The sequence below is a fragment of the Colletotrichum gloeosporioides genome (genome assembly GCF_011800055.1).
Source record: "Colletotrichum gloeosporioides strain Lc1 chromosome Unknown consensus_30, whole genome shotgun sequence".
NCBI lineage: Eukaryota > Fungi > Ascomycota > Sordariomycetes > Glomerellales > Glomerellaceae > Colletotrichum > Colletotrichum gloeosporioides.
The window spans coordinates 954526-977409 of NW_025544675.1; the positions used below are offsets into that span (position 1 = coordinate 954526).

Here is a 22884-nt window from a genome sequence, read left to right on the forward strand (position 1 = left end):
CGTACACTCAAGTAATCACGAGTTTTTAAGACAAAACAGCGAGTCTTAGGTTATCAATCATCAGTGTTTGAATCAGTCGACCGCCTCCAGTAGGTTTCCGTGGGCCTCAAAATACGAGAAGGCACTCCGTGTGCCTCGCGTCACGGTATGACCACATCATTCCGCAACTTTCGTCTTGTGCAAAGGACTGGTGCAACAGAATGGTTGTCACTTAGTCGTATAGACGCACAGTCGATCTGTTCTACGTGTGTAGCGAAAGTTGCCAAGATGATGTTGGCGCAAACGGCTTGATCTGTTATTGGACTGTCGTCCGCTTAGTCCAAAAGAGTGGCGTAAACGGTCCATCGACACCGCCCTAATTCTTAACTTCCATAGTCACCTGGCCTATGTGCGGGGAGACCGTTGACTTTTGAGAAGCTAGCAGATGAGAAGCTAGCAGAATTGATGGAGGTCAGCAAAAGGATGGGTTCTCCTGGCTTCATGAAAAGCGGGAGGAAGGAATCTAGTCAGCCAGGCGAGCGATCATTCACACGTGTCTCGCTAAGACTTTCAAGGTTGGCTGTAAGATGGCCTAGACATGATCCGAGACTGAGGCTTTGTGGCGCTGGGGACTGCATCCCAGCTGAGAAAGAGCATGCCAATGGCCATCTCAAAGCGAAAACATATTTCACCCAGTGTCAACAATTGAAATCTTCACGCGTGATGCAGAGAGCCTACGCGCAAGCTTGCGGGATGTTGTTAGACAACAAAATGCAGCTTTGCGATCTATCATATTGATCAAGAATTCAGGTGCATTTGAGTTTGAACCAAACGGGAAGTCATTGGCCAGAACTCACATCGGACAGACACCGACCATGTGCAACTTCAAGTACAACTTGTTAGCAAATTGAAATGACTGTGTTTGATCTAATTTATGTCGGGAAGCTAGTCTCAGCTTGGGGCGCACAACGGTTGGCTTGGCGCTGCAAGCCTAAAAGTTTTCTTTTGGCCAGCAATGTGTGTTACCAGTGGGCGAATGAACTTGTGGAATCGGCTTGAATAATAAACCAGAACCTTCTGACGCGATTGTCTAATGGGCCCTAATGACTTGGCACACGGGTTGGCTGTTGGATCCTTCAGATGACCAGTCATCTGCAAAGAGCAGCCGAGGACCTCCATAATCTCGCGAGTATCACTGTGGAGTTGAGTATGTCGCTTTCTCTCTTTTGAAATCGCGCGAGCTGCACATGAAGGAAGGACATAAGATTAGATCATTCAAGGCGCGCCCGGACGAGTTGGTTTTGACACGCAGTTGATCGGTCGTAGATCAACTACGAGGTGATCATCCCCCGGAAACATGGACATTAGAGAAAACACATTTTGAGCCGCAAGCCTCGCATCCAGGTTGAATACAATGAATTATTGAAAGTCAATCAACTCAAAGGAAACCAAACTCCTCGGATGGCACAGACAAAAATCTCCGTGCCGTGATGCCCGTGCTTGACTTGTCAGTCAACCTTCAAGCTCGCCGATCATCATTACTGATAAAAGGCTCTTCAAAAAGCTCGGAATCCACGGACGCTAAGATAAGCCTCTCGTCTCCAGTTCTTCCTCAGCCTTATCGCTGCATGGGCATTAATGAACAGCAGTGTATCTGTGCTGAAGGACAATTCGCGGTGCATCACTGAAGCTTCTAGGATCCACACGCAGGGAAGAGAGCTCACTCATCAAAATCAATAGTGTTCACAAGTTTTTGACGCCGAAGGATGCACACCTCTCTGTCGATCGTACTTTACCGTTTCCTTTCGAACTATCCAGACCGAATTTTGCTCTCGTATTGATCGCGATCTACACTCGCCCTTTCCCCAGGTGAACCGACGCGATTTCGTCGAGTCGCGCCACGCCTGATTGGCATAATCCCAGCTCGGAACCCGGCCGTCAATCCCAATTGGGCATGTCAACAAACGCCATGACAGCACGTTAAGGCGAGTGCTCAGGGGAACGGCAGGGTTGTGCCGCATAAGAGTCTCGAATTAGGTGCCTTCATTCGATATCCATAATTACGAGCTCAATTCGATAGTGGGGTTTCCCAGAGACTTTTGACAATTGGGTTAAGCGGGATGGGTCCGCTCATCTCCGCATGCAGCTCAGCGTCCTGGAAGCATGGCAGCGCGGGAAAGATCACGTTTGGGGTCCGGTCGGGTTCCAGTGGGATGGGTTATTCGCCAATGTCGGTTGCGCGAATGCGGTTTCTCACACAAGATCAGATATCGAGGCGCAAATAGATGGAGGGAGTCCAGTAGCAACGCTTCAACATTAGTCTATAAACCTGAATCAAGCTCAAGCCAGAGCGACGCCAGACATCCCATCCGTTTTTATGTGGTATAATCCTCTCTACATCCCATTCCAATGCGCTTCGCCGGTGATCGCTACTTGTCTCGTTCGTAGCCGTGCGGTGTTGGTATCATATCGGTCAGAAATCACTCTAATAAAACAAGATCGCGCGGGCGAACTGCTTAGAAGAGCATGTAGGCGGCAAGGGCGACGGAGCCGAAGATGGCGAAGGTGGACTTGACGGCGGAAGCGCTGCTGGGAGCAGAGGTAGAGGTGCCAGAGGCAGCCGAGCCGGTAGCAGTGCCAGAAGCGGTGCCTGAAGCCGAAGCGTCAGTTCCGGTGGCCGAGGCGGTAGCAGTGCCGGTGGTCACGGTGGTCAGACCAGAGGCAGAGGCGGTCTTGGTGACGGAAGCAGAGCCAGTGGCCGAGCCGGAGGAAGACGCACCAGTGGCAGAGGCAGTAGCAGAGGCAGAGCCGGAGGCGCTGGCGGAGCCAGAAGCAGTAGCGGAAGCAGAAGCAGAGGCGGAAGAGGAGTCTAGGGAAAATCAGTACAAGCTTCTCGGTAAGATGCGCCATGGCGCTTGAAATTCATCACGTACCGTCAGAGTCAGAGGTGAGGCTGAACTCCTCAGACTGGGCCAGAATGCCAGAGTTCTGGGTGTCGGTGGAGACGAAGTTGATGCGGTACTTGTCGCCGGCGCTGAGCTTGGCGTCCTTCAGGTCGTACTTGCCATCGGAGGTCTGGACAGTGGCGATGGTGGTGGAAGTCTCGGGGTAGGCAGACTGGTTGACGACGACGATCTCGAAAGACTTGGGGTCGGTGTTGACAGAGTCCCACTTGATCTCGTTGGTCTCGGAGACATCCCACTCGGCGTTCTTCGCGGGGGAGGTGACCTTAATGGCCTCGGCGGCGGCCAGGAGGGAGGTGATGGCGAGAGCAGTCTTGGAGTACATCTTGTCGGTTGGTGGAAAATTAAGTAAGAGAGTGGTTTTTGGTTTTTGTGTTTTTTGGTATTAGAATAAGTACGAGTCTTTAGCGAGTGACTAGAACGAATGTTCGGAATTGGTGAATCGAGAAGAAGTTGATTGAACGAGCAGGACAAGACCAGAAGATTGAGCTCCGGTCGTCAAGCTTTATAAACAGACCATTTACAGAACACCCCTGTCGATGCTTTTGCGAGTCAGGCCTGATGCCCGCAGCCCCTAAGGGCTCCCCACCGCCCCATCTCGTATGGAAAACCGACCTTCAGAGAATTTTAGATTGCTCTTAAGCATGAACGGCGAGCCTGTCGTTTGATTCGGTCGCCAGTGACGTCGCTGTTCCCTGCCATAGGGCGCGCGAAGGATGCTGTCAACCTCCACTGGACCTCGTAATGAAGGACTCGTCGGCCGGTATTGCCGAGACGGCCACTCTGAGTTACGCCAATAGAGTTCAGTGTCAACTGGAGATAACGAAGCTTGGTTTCGAGAAAGTTTGGCTGCTTGTTTGCCGCGAGAAACGAGCATCAGCATGGGCGCTCTTCCACACGCGTCGCTGGGCTATCCAATCAAGGCCGTGTCATTTGCATCTCATCTCCATCACTTGAACATACGAGATGGAGTGCAGCAGGGCCTCCAATGTTCGAATTGTGAATGACAGGCTAAAATAAGTAACTGCCTAGTACAGATACGGCTGCTGCGGTACCTTACATAGCGAGCCGTCCCCCGCCTGCTGTTGATTTCCACCTCAAGCGATCCAGTGTGGTAATGGTAACGGGGTTCGCCTCTCCGGGCTCTCCAGACTTCCGGCTGGGATGCAGGCACCGAAGTTCTCACGCGGGCTCAGAAAAATTCCCGGCCCACGCTAACACAGGCTTGTCCCGGTGGGCTGCCCTCATCAGCCCTTTTTTACCTGAGGGACGCAAGGGATTCTCGTGGCAGCAAGACACCTAATCTTTCTGGTTGGAAAAAGAAAAGTCGGGCTCTAGCTCATTTCTTATCAATCCTATCATTTGCCTCTACGATTCGATCGCTGGCCCTTCTGGCTGTGGCGCCATGCTCCGATGTCCCGGCCGAGTTTTTCCCGCCCAGCAAAAGGGGCTCATCACAGAGCCTGTTCGACTGGCACCTCGCGTGTGATTCAGCCCCTTCCGATGGCGATCAGTGGCAACGGCCCTGGTCGTTTTGTGTATGGACCGCGAGCTTGTCATTTGTCAATCCGAGTTGACGCCCAACAACTTTTTGCTTTTACGGTGGGCACACCGCCGCCAAGCTGGCCCAAAAGTTCCGGCAGCGGAACTCCTCCTGACGGCGTGATTTCAGGAGAGCGCCTCACGAGGCTTAGCATATCAGATCATCCATCTTGTGCATCCCCAGTCCCGTTCATACTTCGTAAAATTCATCACTGGAAACTGCCATATTCACTCGGGTAAACTGTCGGGGCTTTCATGCCTCGGTGGATTGCTGAGCAAAGAAGCCGGGCCCGACTTCTGACCCAATAGTGCATTCCGAAGACCCATGTTTCTCGCCCCAGGTGGAGGTTGTGGCCAAAGCGGCGTAGCTATTTCCCAGCCTAGTGGTACTCGGAAGCAAGCGGATGGAGTCAATGATGCAAATTTGACATCTACGCAGTAACATTCAGAAACTTGGACAGCATCGAAGACAGAATTGCAACGAACATCATGTTCTTTTGACTAAACCAGATTATGAATTGAGATGAGTTTGAACATTTACTTTGCTCAACGTCCATCTAAAGCAAAGGTATCTGTTACGACTGTTCGACTGGCAGGCGAGAACTAGGTTGGTTCTGATCCCATCTGTAGGAACACAACTAGAACAGCAGAGTATCTGTAGTAGTAAAGTCAGCATTGTTATACATTCCTAAAAACAACCTTCCTATCCAACCGAATGCTTCTAAGTATCTGAGTGGCAAGGGCAATGTGTACGACGATAACAATACTCGAGAAGCCGGCGAGGACGGCTAGAAGCCCAAGTATGCAAGACGATACGGTGGAATACAGGGAGAACCGTGAAAGGATTACTAGAGTAAGAGGAAGATGAGAACAAAATGACGGAGACAATGGCAGCAATCCGCGCGGATAGCAAAACTGGATGTGATATCCCGAGAATTACGTAGTCGACAAGGAGAACTGACCCAGCTGTTGCCGCCAGAACCTCAAAGGGCCTGGCCACGATACCCCAGTTCATGACTGTTAGGAAAACAAGAAGAAGCAGACTAATCGAGATCAGCTTATGCCACTCTTTGTCGAGCGCAGCTAGCAACCACAACGGGCCCACCAGCATTACCAAAGCAACGACGTAAATTCCGACGCGGTGCATGACGCGCAGTTTTCCTGCGTCATAATGAATCGCTAGGTCATGGGCAGTCCGCTCTTTTGAGGGATGCGTCTGTCTTCCCAGCCAGCCGATGAATGGTAGTTCAATATTCGTCTCAAGGAATCGTTGAGCTGTAGACTTTTTCTGCCCCACCATCGAAATCAGATCCTTCCGATTGAGAAATTCGACTTCATCTTGCTCAATCGGTTTATTCATGTTATCGAGCCACCTTCTCATATTTCGGACGACGACAGGTGGGGCTTCCTGAGCTCCTCGTAACTGTAGATACTGACAGACTAAGCTGTCTCCATGAATGTGAGCTGTATTTTTTCTAAGCTTTGCAATGAATCGGCGATGAAATACCGTATCGTATCAGCGCATCATGTATTTGGTCAAGAAGCTCCCTCCTCTCCGGCTGGTCCTTACGAAAGCTACCATTGTCGACGTCGGGATTCTGACGTTGAGACAATCGGCCATCAAGCGAGTTAAGCTTCTCTTCAAGGTCTGTCAATCGGTCTTGAAGAGCAAGGAGAGTGCGATTGTGCAACTCATCAAAGCGTCTGAGGGCAAAGTAGTCATCTGAGAGGGCAGAGAACTTGGCAAAATCTTTGTACCCGACATATTTCCTTTCTCGGATGGTCAGTCATTTGACAATAGCATTGAGCCCAAGTTGCCACTCACCACGGCTTTTCGTCCAGATCATCCTGGGACAAAATCTGTTCCTCGACGCCGTTCGATGCCATTTCTGGCGAAGTAGCCTCGATAAAAGGACTTCCTTCAATAAGACAACATGAGGAAGGAGAGAATCAGAAGACAGAGGTTGAGAAGAACGACCTAGATAATGTAGAATCCAGGCCGCCCTAGGTAAATGATTGACGGACAGATCAGGCTGGCGGCAAAGCCTTCATGCGGTAAAACCATAGACATTAGATGTAGGAAGCTTTAGACTTAAACGGTATTGCTCAGCCTCAACACGAGTACTCGGCGTGCAGGATGCCTCAGCCGTAAGCGGTTCTGCTCTATTCCTTGGTGCAGTCGCCTCACTTCTCAGATCTGCAGTCAGCATCGCATATCGCGTGCTACGAAACGCTCACGGGACGGTAGAATAGCCAATTAGAATGAAAGAGCCTCATATTACTTGCATACACATCCGAATTGAATGCGCCACGTCATTTACTTTCACAACAGTATGATCGTCAACTTGCAAAACAGAAAGTGCAAAACTGCATCGCTCATTTGTTGAAGAGTATTTCTTTTTGGCGTTCGCCGGTCATGGCTTAATGTTCCGATTTTTATTCACGGACCGTAATACACTCCCATACTCCATCGCGATAGAGTGTGTGCGCACACCGTCAGTGCGTCTTTCAATATGCCATCCGTAAGAAATCTTAGATCTAAAGCATACTGTGAAACTCAGGCTGACAGTCTAGTAGGATGATGCTTCGGCGAGTCCGATCCTAGATATCTATATATCCGAGTCAACTACATCAACTCCAATTTTAGATGGGGATGCCGGTATTATTCCACAGTTTCACTGCTTTGGGGAAGAGACAAAGCTGGGGTGAAGAGGTACACATCGTTGATTGACTTCTCAAAATTAGGGATCGTTCAGGCTCGCGACAAATCAGCCAATCCACCAAAACCTCCAGCCCCTCGTCCAAAGTGACAAAGTTTTAACAGGGTTTTTGGCAAAGCTAGAACCATCGTGCTGTATTCAATAACGTGGAACCTTCCCCCGTCAAGATCACTCATTAAAACACGAGTCGGAGAAGCTAGAGTGCGAATGGTATTTTGGGAATTGGAGTTGGGCAGGTCTGTTAACGTATGGTCCATTCACAATGGTGAAGTTGCTCAGGTAGTTGGCAATCTTTGAAGAAGATTGCGCCAAATATTCGAGAGCTTGGTCGATGACGCTTTGAGGACAGCACGTATGTTGCTTCCCCTTTTGTTCTTTTACAAGCCCCATGACAGAAGCTATGGCGCCACACAAGGGAACGACATTTTCCGTTTCCCGAAGCACGGGGTTTTCAAATTTGTATCTATTAGTGGTGGAAGTTGCAATCGCTGTTTGAAAGCACTAAGCATGGGCGCGGAGACTGTGCCTCAGAACCAAGCGTGGATGGAAGGGGTACGTGTAGGACGAGGCATGGTTTAATGATACATCCATTAATTGTTTTCAAAGGCTTCATACTGACAAAGGCTTATATCTCTGAATATTTGAAATGATTGAACTATCATCTTAGCTGGCGACACTAGGTCAAGTGGCGTCTCCCATAAACCCCATCTGAAGCAGTGAGGTTGGCCTTGAAATTGGGCCGGCTCATGACTAAAAGATGTAGTTTCATACACTCTTGTGTGTCGGTCGCAGCTAACCATTGCCGATGACGGAGGAATGCTGTACAAGGGCACCCATCATGTCGGTCAATCATAAGTCTCACCGGCGGCCGAAAGTACTCACCGAGACTCCGACTGACCGAGCAGGAGACCTTTTGTGCAACCATCAAATGCGCCCCGCTCACGTCACCAGAGCTTATTTCCAGCCTTGTGAAAGGGTTGCAACGGGAAACTACATAAAACTCCACCACCTGTGCAGAGCCGGAGCCCTCGGGCATTCAGCCATCTGCAGCGATCGTCTACGCCGCGAACGTGCGCGTGGGTCATTTCTTTAAGCTTATTTAACGTAGCCTTCGCTAATCTGAACACAGGAGGTTGCAGTATGTGGTTTTATCGGCTGAGTTTAGCGGCTTCTGGGCGAAGCTATTCTCGCCAAGATCGCGGCTAGGGCAGGATTATGAATCAGGAGGTATTTTGACGTGAGACAAAATGAACGCGTTTCAGGCCTCATCGATCATGTGACTGAATGACATAGCTTCACGGTTTAAGGCTTTTCAGACTACGGCATGGGGCTTGCGCGCGCACGTCGTTTTCAGATGTTGGAAGTGGGCAGGGCTTATGCACACTCGTGCTCATAAAGGAGTCCTGTACAATGAATCTCATAGACATCGTTATCCTTATTGCATCAAAACTCGTGGTATCATTATTCCCTTCCACTCAAGGTATCTGCATCTGTTCCACAACGTTCACCTCGAACGACAACCTCACATCGCAGTCCTAATTGCAATGACTTATACATCGAGCAAGGCCTTTCTGGGCTTCTTTGCTCTGAATAGCATGGTCTGGCCGATAACCCAAGTCTCAACCTCCTCAAACTCCTGGTCTAGTGCATCCTTGACGTCCTCCTCCTTGTCGTCCCAGTTGTTGAAGACACCCCACCACTTGTTATACCATGTGAGATAGAACCTCGTAAGGAAGTTGGTAGATTGTCTAGGCCCCAGTACGGTGCAACCAGCGAGGACTCCGTCCTCACTCAGCAGCTCCTTGTACGTCCCGAAAGCACGGAACTTTGACTTGCCACCAGGCATGCAGTGGAAGAGGTTGAACATAGTGATAGTGTCATAGCGCTCGCCAAGGAGCTGCTTTGGCGGCGGCTCCGTGACGTCGGCCTCTACGCAGTCGACTTCAGTAGCCGACGTCACGGACAGGACGCGGGTCTTGGTGGCATTCAACGGCGGCGCGGTCAAGTCCACGAGGGTAAGACGTTGCCTGCTGTTGGCACGGAATGGCCTCGCCAGCGCGACGGCGGGAAAGTAGCCGGTAGCGACGCCGACATCGAGGTGGTTGCGCGAGAAGTTCTCGCTGAAGAAGGGAAGGAGGATGTTGTCTGTGGGACACCCCCACATGTACTTCATGTTGAAGCCGAGGACATATTTGTCATAGAAGATGGTGAGAAAAGACGGTGAGTAGACGGTCTTGTACGTTGTGTTAGTCATCGTGGGCAACGACGAGTGAGAACAATGGATGGGGATGAGAGTGGGAATGAAGAGCGGTGCGGTTCAGTTGGGATCGCTCATGGATGGGCAAGGGCGCTGCAAGAAGAACAAAACCTTGAGATCATCCGGGAGGTGGCCGGTTATCACCTTGCCGGTGGCAATGCCCAGCGGCAGGGCGATTGTGTTCCACGACCCGTACACACCCGTTCGTGTGAAGTGGCCGTCTGGCACATGCATTGGAGTGGGTTGCCGTATCCGTTCTACGATTTGTGTATGCATGTTCTCAAATGCTTGTTGGCGCTAAAGTCGTTGTTGCTTGACCATTTGCCTTGAATGGAACCCAGATTGCTGATCAATTGGTCGAATACGTGTAAATCCCTCAATGGCCCCATTCCGAGTGGCATTCTACTGATGCCATGCACGTCGCCTGCATGCCAATTCTTCAACAAATCGAACTAAATTGCTTAGGGGGTCATGTGGGAATGGCCTCGCCCAGATCATCAACTGCAAAGTACTCCGCGCCTGCATGCATGCAGCCATGCTCTGATCAGGACCCTTGTTTGCACTGTATATTGATTCCAGACAATCGATTGTACTCAATGGGGCTATGCAAACCGCCATGACAATTACAAGAATATTTGATTGTCTTCTCCTTTTGATAATGAAGCCCAATATTATCATAATTCCGCTCTTTGCAAGCGGCGCGTGGGGGTATTCCGACCAATCCCTTCCATGTAAAAAGCAAACACATGTTTTTTTCTGATATCCTTATTCCGCGTGTGAACTGAGGTTGGAAGTAGAAATTGACGCCTTTGCCGACCGTGACGAGCTGGCCAGGGAGACAGAAGACGATGTACCGCTACGCGGCTTTCGGCAGTAGACCGTAAGCCTTGTTATGCGATGACTGGTTAACAGAGAACACGCAAACCGGTTTGCGGACGGGACAGGGGACTCGGCTTACAATGTCATGAACGAATGGTAGTTTGTATCGCCAATCTCTTCACGGACGTCTTTAACCAACGCAAGCACTTGGGGCTCGGTCCAGCCGAGACCAATGGTGAAAACCGGGACACTGAGCGGCTCGATGATGGCATTCCAGTTCTTGGTCATCATGGCACCGAATCTTTGGCACTTCTTGCCCGGATAACACGAGTTCGTGGGGGCAGCATGCTTCGTTATCTTCATCCTCTCGAAGCCGGCCTTCTCTAAGATAGGCTGGTAATGGTTCGGATAGTGTAGCGATCGTCCCATGTTCTGCAGGCCTTGTCGGAGCAGCAGATTCCATTTGTGGAATGCGCTGCCCTCCAAGGATCGGTTTGGAGACTGGAGTATGGCAATCCACTCTGTGAACTCAGCCCAGCCGCCAGGATTCAAGTGGTCGTAGACGGACTTGATGAGTTGTTCCTTCTCTGACACATCACCAAGCATACGGACATGGATAAAGTCGAATTGCCTGTTTAGGTTCCAATCCGCTGTCGCGTCCATGATTTTGAATGAGCAGTTGGACACCGAATATGGTGGGCGAACCTTCTCAATGTCAATCCCCAGTACGGCACAGTTGGGATTCTTCTTGGCTGTTGTTGGAACAAGGGTTAGTGTGGACCACGTTATGAGGCCTTGAAAGCCAACATGAGCAACTTGCCGTATTCCTGCGTCCATGTCAGCCGGCTATTCCGTGATGTGTTCATGCGTGCGTAAAGGAAGAAGGGTAGTGATGATGCACGTACTAATGCCCATAACCCTGGCCCAGTGCCAATGTCCAGAACGGCCCTGGCCTTCACGACCGGGGCAAGGTGGAGTCTACCATCGAAGAGTTCGGCGATGATCTGATGTTGGAGCACTGTTTGCGGGTTAAGACGTGTTGGACGAGGCTGGAAGAGACGCAGCTTGGTGGATGGGATGAAGTTCTAACCATTTCTGTCTTGTTCCTCCTGGTCGTCAAATCTCGGGTCAGCGGACGCAAACATGGCAAACCTGAACTCTAAGCGAGGGTTCACGAACCTTGCTGTTTGGTACGAAGCCAAAACGCTTGCCAGTCTTAGCGAACTTTGAGAAGATTGAGGAGAAGATCGACTTCTTGGACTTGGTACGTGTGGTGGCGGACCTATCACGTTGGTTCCGGCGGTTAGTTGAACATGAGATATGATGGCAGATTTCATGTCAATGATGGACAGCAGTGGGGGGTTGGCACCGGTGTAGCACAAGGGAGGCTTACCGGGACGGCGCGCGAGTGCTCGGGTGCGGCGTCGAATCGTCGGTGGAATCGTCCAGGTCAGAGTCCGATGCTCCCGCCCACACCGCCCGATCGACTTCATCAGATGTCGGGCTGGGGTGATCTTCAGGGTAGTCCTGTCGTGTTACGAGCTTCAATTGCTATTCAGAGACAGAGACAGGATTGCTGGGTGCTAAACCACATGCTTGGGCTACATGTTTGGGGTTTGGGGCCACGCCAAGAAGTAAAAATAAATAAAAATAAGAAACGACAGCACATACGTCTTGTTTGGACGACAGCACGGATATGGAGGGTCTGGTAGAGGGCGGCGTATGCGGCCGGGCGCTGTCGGTGGAAAAGTTACGGGGGAGTTCGGACGACATGGACGACGAAGTAGCGGTGAGCGTCGATGTGGAGGCGACCGAGACGCTGTTCGCAGCCGTTGGAGGACGCCGCGGCTGTCGTCCCAGGAGTTGGTTGTACTTGTCCATCAACTTGCGGGCCGCTCCGAAAAGGCCGTGAGCAAAGGAGGGGAAAAGAGAGGGGAAGAAGAGGAGGGACGGGAGGGGGGATGGGGGGAGAAAGTTGTCCGGTCTACTGCCGATGCGCGATGTGATGCACTAAGGTTGCAAGCAGGCTGGCACGCAAGGACGCAGATAGGCGCAGTAGACGCAAGGGAAGAATTCAGACTTAATGAACGAGCAAAAGAGAAGCGGGATAGACAAGGTCGTCCCATGGACAGAATGGGTTCGTCCTGTTTTTTCATGCTTGGGGAAAGGGGCTAGGGCAAGTAGTTTATTTTTCCTTAGGTGCCACTGAGCGCACTGCCGCCCTCGACATCCCTGTCATTCTGGATGTTTGCTTGTTCCAGTTCAGCGCTGCTGGAACCGTAACCCGGTAAAATGACCGGTCTAGATGGTGGAGAACTACGACATATAATTGGGCTTCGCCGGCCGTTTACCAGGACATGCTCCTGACGTGGTCATAACTCATATGCCCAAGACTCAGCCAACCTCCTAGCGAACGTCTGAGCGAAGACAAGATAAATAGGGGAGGATCCCCTTTTGTAGGTTGTGGGAAAAAACTCTTCGGCACTTTTGTCATAACGGCCTTATCGCGGGTCTTCCGGCCCCCGGCTCCAACGTATCGAGCGGCACCTGAGGGTCGCAGGCCGGCTAGTCATGAACTTACATTACTTTTGGTATGTGTATGGAGCGGATTGAGCGAGGAGGTCGGCAAAAGATACGATTACGGCCCCCTATCGCCCGGCGGTCATGGGCATTAGCATAAAACTGCCGCCCTGCCGAACATTGATTGGTTTCCGCACCCCAGTAGTTATCTCTTTGATCGCCTTCGGAACCCCGGGATTCGATCCCGATTCCAATTGCGCGGCAGCATTTCAGCGAAAAGGGGGAACATGCCAAGGCCGCGACTCTCACACACCATCGATGAGACAGGCTTCACGTGCTGCCGAAGAGATGCAACAGAACGAAAACGATCCAAGCCAATCTTGTGTTCCCCCACCGCGATCCTCCAGTCAATCCGATGCGTGGGGAGGATTGCAGAGAATTTCTGCTTGCCAAATGATTGCTAAGGAAGCCGAAGGAACAACTCACCCTCCTTCGCGTTTTAGTTGCAGTGCTGCTCCTCCCGAAGTGTTCTAGGAGCCAGCAGCTGGCGGGTCGGTTCAGGATGGACCGGACGATGCCTTCCTCTTTGAATCGTACTACTACTGCGCAAGCCAATATTCTGCCTGCACAGTGGAGATTAATCCTTCTTGTACAGACTCGCTGGAGCTGTTGGAACAAATGCCCTCGTCATAATGCCATTGTATATGTGTGTTTGCTCAAGAAAGTCAAGGGTCTTGATCCTACCCGGCACTCTGGTCGTCCCGCACTGTATATGCCGGCCGGTACTCGTATTTTCTCACTGGCCTGTTGGTTCCTCACGTCGGGGGGCTGCCCTGCTTTCGTCTTAGTGCAGCGACAGGGGACATGCAAGGGTCCTCACCCTCAAATGGGCTGATGGATGTTTGCAAAGTGTGCGTCGTCATCAAACAACTGAGTCGAGACTCTCAAGTGGCGGGTTGGAACGACTTGTCCTCGGACTTGCTGGCACAGACATTGTTGGCGCAAGATGCGGCTAAATGTGACAAGCTCCAACTTGAATGCGACTTGCAAGCTGCACGACAAGCACAAGCTCCAGTCTCCCGCAAGCAGCTTCGGAAAGTATGGAGACAGCAACGGAAAACCTACCCAGCGACCTGCGGGTTATCTTGAGTTTGGTCAACTGAGCAGTGTCTGTGGATGATCGGTGTCTATCTCAGTACCAACAGCATGATGAATTGCAGCATGCAGCATCGGCGACCGACCAGGGTCACGAGCTTGCCATTCAAGCTTGACTCCGAGAGGTATTTGCCTTTAAACCAGGTCGTTGACGAGAGCCTCGGACTGCGGAAAGCTTTTTAGTCTTCATGTAAAAGTGTGCTGCCATCCCGTGGAGCCCTGATCCAAGTCTTTCCAACTTCTCTGGATATTTCGCTCTCAACAGCATATCCGCCGCCACATCCACACCACCTCACACCGCAGCTCACCGCAAGTCACCGCTCAGACCTAAGCTGAACCTTCAACCCCGGATAGGATAGTGTCTTACATTATGGGAGACCCAATTGCAATCGTTGGCCTTAGTGCAAGGCTCCCCGGTGATGGCGATACCCCTGAGCGATTTTTCGAGTCCTTACTCGCTGGAAGATCAGCCCGGACGGAAGTCCCGAGTGAGCGATACAACGCAAACGCGTTCTGGCACCCAGACGCCGAGAGGAGTGGTGCGGTGCGTAATCTATCCCAATAGCCGTTTAACAGCTTCTAGTAGTAGACTGACAAGCTGTGAAGACACGAGTCCGCCATGGCCATTTCCTCAAGGGCAGCATCAAGGCATTCGATGCGCCCTTTTTCTCAATTACACCTACGGAAGCGAAGAGTATAGATCCGCAACAGCGTGGAATGCTAGAATGTGTATACAAAGCACTCGAAAATGGTAAGAGGACACCATTGCCTCCTCTGAGATTTGTTTGATGGGTTAATGTTGACTTGTGCCATGAAACAGCCGGAATTCCTCTCGATGCGGTTGCCGGATCGCAAACCGGCGTTTACGTTGGTTGCTTTACGGCAGACTACAACGATCACATCGCGAAGGATCTGGACATCCCTAACAAGTATTCGGCGCTTGGAACAGTGGCGAGCATGCTCAGCAACAGGGTGTCATGGTTCTTCGATTTCAAGGGCCCGAGCGTAACAGTCGACACGGCTTGCTCCAGTAGTCTGGTTGCTGTGCATGAAGCTTGTATGAGCTTGAAGCTGCGGGAAGTCTCCATGGTAAGCCCAAGCTGTGGAGAGAATGCGAAGGAAGGGATGGTTTTGAGTTCAGAGTGCTGACGGATCGTCCTAGGCGGTCGTGGGCGGATGCAACCTTATCCTGACCCCCGAGATGACACTAAAGCTCGACGCCGCTGGTGTTCTGGGTCCGGACGGCAAATCCTACAGCTTTGACCACCGCGCAAACGGGTACGCGCGCGGTGAAGGGTTCGGAGCCCTTGTTTTAAAGCGGGTATCCGATGCTATTCGGGATGGAGACGTGATCCGTGCCGTCATCCGGAACTCGTCCACGAACCAAGACGGGAGATCGCCCGGCATCACGCAGCCGACCAAGGCCGGCCAGGTCGCGCTCATCAGACACGTTTATTCCAGGGCTGGGCTGGACCCATCCCTCACTCGCTTTGCCGAAGCCCATGGCACTGGCACGCCGGTGGGCGACCCCATCGAAGCGAGCGCACTGGCCGAGATCTTCGCGGCCCACCGGACGCCGGTCGATCCGTTGTACGTGGGAGCCTTGAAGAGTAATGTTGGACACTTGGAGGGCGCTGCTGGAGTTGCTGCCGTCATCAAGGGCATCTTGACGCTGGAAAGCGGCATCATCCCGGGCAACATCTGGCATGAGAAGCGGAATCCCAAGATCCTGGACTCGTGGAACCTCAAGTTCCCGACGGAGCCGACAGAATGGCCACAGCGTGGTCTGCGTCGGATGTCCATCAACTCATTCGGTGTTGGTGGAAGCAATGCTCACGTGGTTATGGATGATGCGCTGCACTTCTTGAAGCGGCACCGTCTGGTCGGTAACCACCGAACGGAGGCCGTCCCGAGGATTCCCGCCAGGTTCAGACCAGTTAATGGGGTCAAGGTGAATGGCATCAACGGCATTAATGGCACACGTAAGTTTCTGTCTATGGAGCCACTCTCTGCTAGAACTTCAGCTAACCCTATGGCTACCAGACCGTGCCCACGGTCGCCACCGTCAGGACAGTGGTGTGAACATGGGTGATGTCGAGGCCGAGTCGAACGACGTTTCCCCACGGATTTTTGTCTTCTCTGCAAACGACCCCGACGCTGTTTCAAGACTCAAGACTTTATACAAGGATCATCTCGCATCACAAGACACCGACGAGACGGCTTCTCTGCGGTACATCCGGGACCTGAGCTACACGCTTGCCTCTCGCAGGACTCAACATGCTTGGAGATCTTTCAGCATTGCGAGCTCCTCACACCAGCTCCAGAAAACTCTCGAAGATACTTCAAAGCCCACCAGAGTCAAGTCACAGCCCAGGTTAGGCTTCGTCTTCACTGGTCAAGGTGCACAATGGGCAGCCATGGGCATGGATCTCATGGTCTACCGGGCTTTCCAAGAGAGTCTTCTCGCAGCGGACAGGTATCTCAGCGATCTTGGCTGCAACTGGTCATTGACATGTAAGTTGGGACTCTTTCAATCACATTTTACCCGCCTACTAACTGACCAATCAGTCGAGCTCTCCAAGACGAAGACGTCCTCTCGAATCGATGACCCCGAGTTCTGCCAACCCATCTGCACCGCCCTCCAAGTCGCCATGGTCGATCTCCTTGCTTCATGGAGCATCTACCCCCACGCTATCACTGGCCACTCTTCAGGAGAGGTTGCCGCTGCATATGCCGCAGGTGCACTTTCCAGAGAAGCAGCCTGGAAGGTCGCCTACCACCGCGGAAGACTGAGCGCCAAGTTGATGCGTGCCGAGTCCCGTCCCAAGACCAGTATGGCTGCCATCGGCCTCGACACAGCCAAGACCGAAACTGCCATTGATCGCGTTAACCAGCTCGGCGGCGAAGGCACTCTCCAGATTGCCTGCATGAACAGCACTGACAGCCATACCGTCAGCGGTGACGCTGGAAAGATCGAAGCGCTTGTCGAGATGCTCAGCGCCGAGAAAGTGTTTGCCAGGAAACTCAACGTTGAGATTGCCTACCACTCGCAGTACATGAAGCCCATGGCCGATGAGTACCTGCAAGCAATGGGCGAGCTTGAGAAGGGCACCTTCAGAGGCTCTGCTGAGCCTCAGTTCTACTCCTCGACCGTTGGAGCGCCCATTGAGGTCTCTCAGCTCCGACAGCCCGCATACTGGGTCAAGAACTTGGTATCGCCGGTCAGGTTTACCGAGTCAGTCACTGAGCTGCTTAAGGGCTCCTCTGTACCGAAGTCCAACGGTCACGTGAATGGCGTGGTCAACGGCGTCAACGGTACACATCTGACTAATGGCGTCAACGGCGTTAACGGAGACGTTGATGAGGAGGTTGCTTTGGAGCCCATCACCGACTTCTTGGAGATTGGTCCTCACAGCGCACTCAAGGGGCCACTCATCAGCACTACCAAGCAGGTCCGCGGTGGCGTGTCTGTTGACTACCATTCCCTCCTTAGGCGTCAGAAGTCCGCTGTTGAGACAACCCTGGAGACTGTCGGATCTTTGTTCTGCCAGGGCTACAAGATCGACCTCGCCCAAGTCAACGATGCGGACGAGCCCTACGGACCGAAGCCGCTTATGCTTACGAACCTTCCCGCTTATCCATTCGACCACTCTAAGGAGTACTGGGTGGAGAGCACCCTCAGCGACAACTTCCGCCTCAGACAGTTCGGCCGTCATGAGCTTCTCGGCGCGCCGGTACCCGGCTTGAACGAGAACAACGCAGCTTGGCGCAACTACATTCGCCTTACCGAGAACCCTTGGATCGAAGATCACAAAGTCTCCGGTGATATTTTGTATCCTGCGGCTGGCATGCTCGTCATGGCTATCGAGGCCAGCAGACAGGTTGCGGACAAGACTAAGGTCCTCAAGGGCTTCCGATTCAAAGATGTCTCCTTCAAGCTAGCATTGCGGGTTCCTGATGATGCCCATGGTGTTGAGTCGCAGTTCTTCCTACGACCCCACCGCGAGACAAGCTTGTCATCCGCTTCGACATGGTCTGAATTCCAACTCTGGACCCTCCAAGACGGTTCATGGAGAGAGCATTGCCATGGTTTTGTGCAGACTGAGTACGATACCGATGGAGCCCAGGATGATGTTTCAAGCCTCGAGGGACAATTGAAGGATATCCAGGACCGCTGCAGCACTGAGATCACCGTTGACAAGCTCTACCACAACTTCCAACAGGTTGGGCTCGACTTCGGTACTACTTTCCAGACTCTGAGCGACATTCGGCTGGGAAACAATCTGGACATTGTTGCGACAATCGAGAACTCTGGAGACAGAATCCAGCAGTCTATGCCCAAGCAATACGTTCAACCTCACATGGTGCACCCCGCAACCTTGGACGCTATCGTCCACGCCAACCTGGCCCCTCTGGTCTCCAACGCCAAGTACTCCAAAGCCACCCGAGTACCAACATATTTGGCCGATGGCTGGATCTCTGCCCAGCCAGATGTTCTGCATGATTCTTATAAGGTGTCCGCCGAGTCTCGCTTCCACGGGCGAAACGAAGTTATTTCTGAGGCTATCGCCTCGCACCTCGACGAGAACCAGCTCATGGTGCACATGTCAGGCCTTGTCTTCAGAACCATCAGTGAAACATCTGAGCAGACTTCAGATGCTTCGGCACACCCAGCTTTCAACCTCGAGTGGAAGCCGGATCCGTCATTCCTCTCCAAGGAGCAGGCTTCTAAGGTGTTCGGACTGCCCATGACCCAGAAGGATGACCCGTCCCAGTGGATGCAAGACTGCGAAGCCCTCTGCCTGGCATACATCCGCCGTTGCATGAGCACTGTGTCTCATGAAAGTCTTGCCAAGATGACTTGGTACCATCAACGATACGTTAAGTGGTTCCAACATGTTGTCAGCCAGCACTCAGACCAGCCCATCCAGGATATTGCTGATCTTGAGTGGAGTGTCACTCAAGGGGGCGCTTCTGAAGGCAAACTGATCATTGCTGTTGGTCGTGCGCTCTCGGACATCCTCAATGGACAACGCGACCCCCTCGACGTTATCTTCAAGGACAAGCTCGCCGAGGACGTCTACCGTGACGGTCTTGGCTCCAAGCGATGCTACGAGCAGCTGCAAAACTACGTCGATGCCCTTGCCCACAAGAACCCCTCCATGGAGATTCTCGAGATTGGCGCCGGAACTGGTGGCGCCACTCGCCCGACCATGAAGACGCTCACGGACAACGGCCGTCGATACAAGTCTTACTGCTTTACTGATATCTCCCCTTCGTTCTTTGAGCAAGCCAAGGAAACTTTCAAGGACGAGGTGGGACTTATGAGCTTCCGCGTTCTGAATGTTGAGAACGACCCCTTGGGCCAGGACTTCGAAGCCGGCAAATACGACCTGATCATTGCCGCTAACGTTTTGCACGCCACTAAGAAGATCGATGATACCCTGTTCAATGCCCGGAAGCTTCTCAAGCCCGGCGGCAAGCTTCTTCTCTTTGAGATCACCAACACCGCTGTGCTCTTGAGCAGTTTCTGCTTCGGCGTGCTGCACGGTTGGTGGCTTTCGGAAGACAAGGACCGAATCTGGGGGCCATTGATGTCTGCTCCATCTTGGGACCATCATCTGCGCAAGTCAGGCTTCGGTGGCCTCGATGCAGTGTTTGACGACTTCTCGGGCTCATATCACCGGATGAGTTCCATCCTCGTCTCAACTGTTCCCAAGACAGAGGAGAATACTGCCTCAATCTTCCCGGAATACATCTTGACCACTGGACAGCCCTCGCAGCTTAAGATCGCCGAAGGCCTCAAGCAGCAGCTCGGATCTTCGGAGGTCGTGGACCTCTCAGCTGCCACAGAGAAGGACATGACTGGCGCCAACTGCGTTGTTCTCGCCGAGTTCGACAGCCCTATTCTCAACAACATCACGGAAGACGTCTTTGAAGGGATCAAACGTGTGCTTACTCAGTGCAAGAACATTGTATGGCTCACTCGCGGCGCTTCAGACCCCAACGCCGACCTTGTGACCGGCCTCGCAAGAGTAATTCGGTCGGAGAGACCCGACGTCAAGTTCTTGACGCTTTCTTTCGAGCAGGCCGCCAGTGAATCACTCGTAATTGAGAAGACCGCCCAAGTTCTTCATGCCGCTCAGTCTGGGTCCGAGAACGCTTTCAGGGTGGCCGATGATGTTGTCAATGTGTCTCGCCTGGTACAGGCACAGTACCTCACTGAGCACATCCAGAACCAGACTGGCAGCTTGGATGTTGTTACCAAGCCTCTCGGCGGGGAGTCGTCTCGCTACTTGAGTCTTCACACGGGTACCATCGGCAAGGTCGACTCGCTCAGGTTCGAAGATGACGCTCTCTTCGATTCTCCCTTGGCAGACAACGAGGTCGAGATCAAGGCCATGGCCTGCGGTCTCACCATTCAGGACCTGTCATCGGCACTCGGCAAAATCGATGAAGCCCCGCTGGGTTGCGAAGCTGCTGGTGTTGTTACCAGAGTTGGTTCGACTTCCAAGTTCCTAGTCGGTGATCGTGTCTTCGGTTTGTCCAAGTCTGGTGCTATCAAGACGCATGTGAGATCCACGGACGGCCTTCTCGCCAGGTTGCCAGACAACTTTACATGGTCTCAAGGTGCCTCTCTTCCCGTCGCTTACACGACAGCTTACGCAACTCTCCACGAACTGGGCACTGTTCGCATGGGTGAGATTGTCCTGGTCCACGAGGGAGCGTCTCACCTGGGCACAGCGGTCATTCAACTCGCTCAGATGCGTGGCGCCGACGTCTTCGCAACTGTCAAGAACGCCACAGAGCGCGAACTCTTGGAGAAGGTCTGCGGTCTTTCCCAAGACCGCGTCTTCGGGGCTCGCGACAGGTCCATCAAGAAGGCCCTCCAGACTTCGACTCAAGGCCGTGGCGTCAACATCCTCGTCAACACCGCCGACAACACCGAGTTCCTTGACGCGGTTATGGAATGCGTTGCACCCTTCGGACGTATTGCCAACGTCGGCGGACAAGACGGTGACTCAAGTGCTCGCCTGCCACGAGGTCGCAATATCCGCTTCGAGTCTTTCGACCTTGCTTCGTGCACTGCTCATGACCCGACTCGTACTGAGAGCATGTTCCAGCGCATGACTGAGATGGTCTTGACTGGCTGGGACACCATCAGCACGGCTCCATCACCGACTACCTACCCCTTCTCAAAGGTCCACGATGCTTTCCGCCATTTGCAAACTGATGGTACCAGTTCCAAGCTTGTCCTGGAGCCCCGTGACGACGACTTGGTTCCCATCCTGCCGACTCGCAAGTTCGAAAGCCGTTTTGACCCTGAGGCTTCTTATGTCATTGCCGGTGGTCTCGGTGGACTAGGAAGGTCGGTCGCGCGATGGATGGCATCCCGTGGTGCTAAGAATCTCATCCTACTTTCTCGACGTGGCGCTGTCGAGGAATCTGCCAAGGAACTTGTCAAGGAGCTTGAGGGCGTTTGCAACAAGGTCGTGACGCCCGCATGCGACGTGACTGATGTCGACGCTCTCAAGAATCTCATGACTGAGCTGTCATCTTCCATGCCTCCCATCAAGGGCTGTATTCAGGGCTCCATGGTTCTCAAGGTCAGTATTTGATGTTTACTGCCCCTTTATAACGATGCTAATTCTGGAGTAGGACAATATGTTCGAGAACATGTCGCTCGACCACTGGAAAGCAGCCGTTTTGCCAAAGGTCCAGGCGTCTCAGAACTTGTACCAAGTTCTTGGAGACAAGACCGACTTCTTCGTCTTCCTCTCGTCGACTGTTGGCATCACAGGAAGCCCCGAGCAAGCCAACTACGCTGCGGGTGGCACTTTCCAAGACGCTTTCGCTCGCCACCTCGCTTCCAAGGGCGTCAACGCCGTCTCAATTGATCTGCCTATCATCCAGGGTGTGGGCTACGTCGCCGAGAAGCCGGAGCTCTTCGAGTACCTTCGCTCTTCTGGTTGGACCTACATCAATGAGGCGGAACTCCGGGCCGTGCTCGACTACCACTGCCGTCCTTCCAATGCCCCCGTGCAAGCGTCGAAGGCCCAGGTCATTCCTCGCCTCTGGCTGCCCCAAGAAACCGCTGCCCAGGGCTACCAGACACAATCGTGGGGAGAAGATCCCCTTTTCAGCCATCTCGAGCTTGGTCAGACAGACGCTGATGCAGCCGGCGCGATTGAGGCCAACAAGGCCATCAACCACAAAGCACTGCTTGCCGGTGCCGCATCATGGGAGGATGCCGAGAAGATTGTGCTGGAGGCTTTGCTCCTCAAGGTTTCGAGAATGCTCAGCATCGAGGTGGAAAACCTTGACATTGGCAAGCCTCTACATGCATACGGAATCGACTCCCTCACGGCCGTTGAGCTGCGGTCTTGGCTCATGAAGGAGCTTGGTGCAGAGGTTTCGCTGTTCGATATCACCAACAACTCTAGTCTGTCCCAGCTGGCTGGAACTGCTACCAAGAAGAGCACTCTGAGACCAAAGTTTGAGTAGGAGTTTGGTCTTCAAACGCGGACACTTCAATATTTTCTTCTCTCTTGGTTATTTTTTCGGGTGTTCGGCGAAATGGTTGTTAGATATCCGTGGAACTCGGGAATGTTTCGTCTTTGCGAATGTATTGTTGTTCACGAATCACACGCCATTATGATAGAAATCAGTTATAATGAATCACGCTTCGTTAGATTTGTTAGAAACCATCGATGAAAATGGCCCCATCGTAGCTCTATGTTGATGACATATAGAGGCCTAGACTATCCTCCTGCAGCTAGCCACCCGGGCTTGATTGGCCGAGCTGCATACCTCTTCCGTATTTTTCCCGCACATCTTAGACGCCCCCTCACCTTTGTTGATGGTGGGGTCAAATCTGTTCATTTCAAATGAGCTCTCAGCTTCCATGATAACAGAGAATTTCTCAACT

At 52.5% G+C, this 22884-nt stretch overlaps 5 protein-coding genes across 5 annotated transcripts; 1 reads left to right on the top strand and 4 right to left on the bottom strand.

Moving 5' to 3' along the window:
- Window positions 1-2495: 2495 nt before the first annotated feature.
- On the bottom strand, window positions 2496-3267 carry GCG54_00008923 (UPF0619 GPI-anchored membrane protein; the record flags this gene model as incomplete). The annotated part of the gene is made up of 2 exons (XM_045408878.1): window positions 2496-2848; window positions 2913-3267. 2 exons carry the CDS (start codon window positions 3265-3267, stop codon window positions 2496-2498), a joined length of 708 nt encoding a protein of 235 aa, XP_045266621.1.
- Window positions 3268-5424: 2157 nt separating this feature from the next.
- GCG54_00008924 (uncharacterized protein) lies at window positions 5425-6371 on the bottom strand (the record flags this gene model as incomplete). The annotated part of the gene is made up of 3 exons (XM_045408879.1): window positions 5425-5924; window positions 5992-6254; window positions 6310-6371. Coding segments are annotated over 3 exons (825 nt in total), but the record flags the coding sequence as incomplete, so codon positions are not given.
- Window positions 6372-8753: 2382 nt separating this feature from the next.
- On the bottom strand, window positions 8754-9458 carry GCG54_00008925 (Methyltransferase ctvB; the record flags this gene model as incomplete). The annotated part of the gene is made up of 1 exon (XM_045408880.1): window positions 8754-9458. The coding sequence occupies one exon, from the start codon at window positions 9456-9458 to the stop codon at window positions 8754-8756; it is 705 nt and encodes a 234-aa protein (XP_045266623.1).
- Window positions 9459-10415: 957 nt separating this feature from the next.
- On the bottom strand, window positions 10416-12053 carry GCG54_00008926 (uncharacterized protein; the record flags this gene model as incomplete). Its single annotated transcript, XM_045408881.1, has 5 exons — window positions 10416-11126; window positions 11186-11365; window positions 11460-11562; window positions 11674-11831; window positions 11952-12053. 5 exons carry the CDS (start codon window positions 12051-12053, stop codon window positions 10416-10418), a joined length of 1254 nt encoding a protein of 417 aa, XP_045266624.1.
- Window positions 12054-14310: 2257 nt separating this feature from the next.
- GCG54_00008927 (Highly reducing polyketide synthase azaB) lies at window positions 14311-22460 on the top strand (the record flags this gene model as incomplete). Its single annotated transcript, XM_045408882.1, has 7 exons — window positions 14311-14499; window positions 14562-14706; window positions 14776-15044; window positions 15118-15937; window positions 15999-16469; window positions 16524-21562; window positions 21615-22460. Coding segments are annotated over 7 exons (7779 nt in total), but the record flags the coding sequence as incomplete, so codon positions are not given.
- Window positions 22461-22884: the final 424 nt, after the last annotated feature.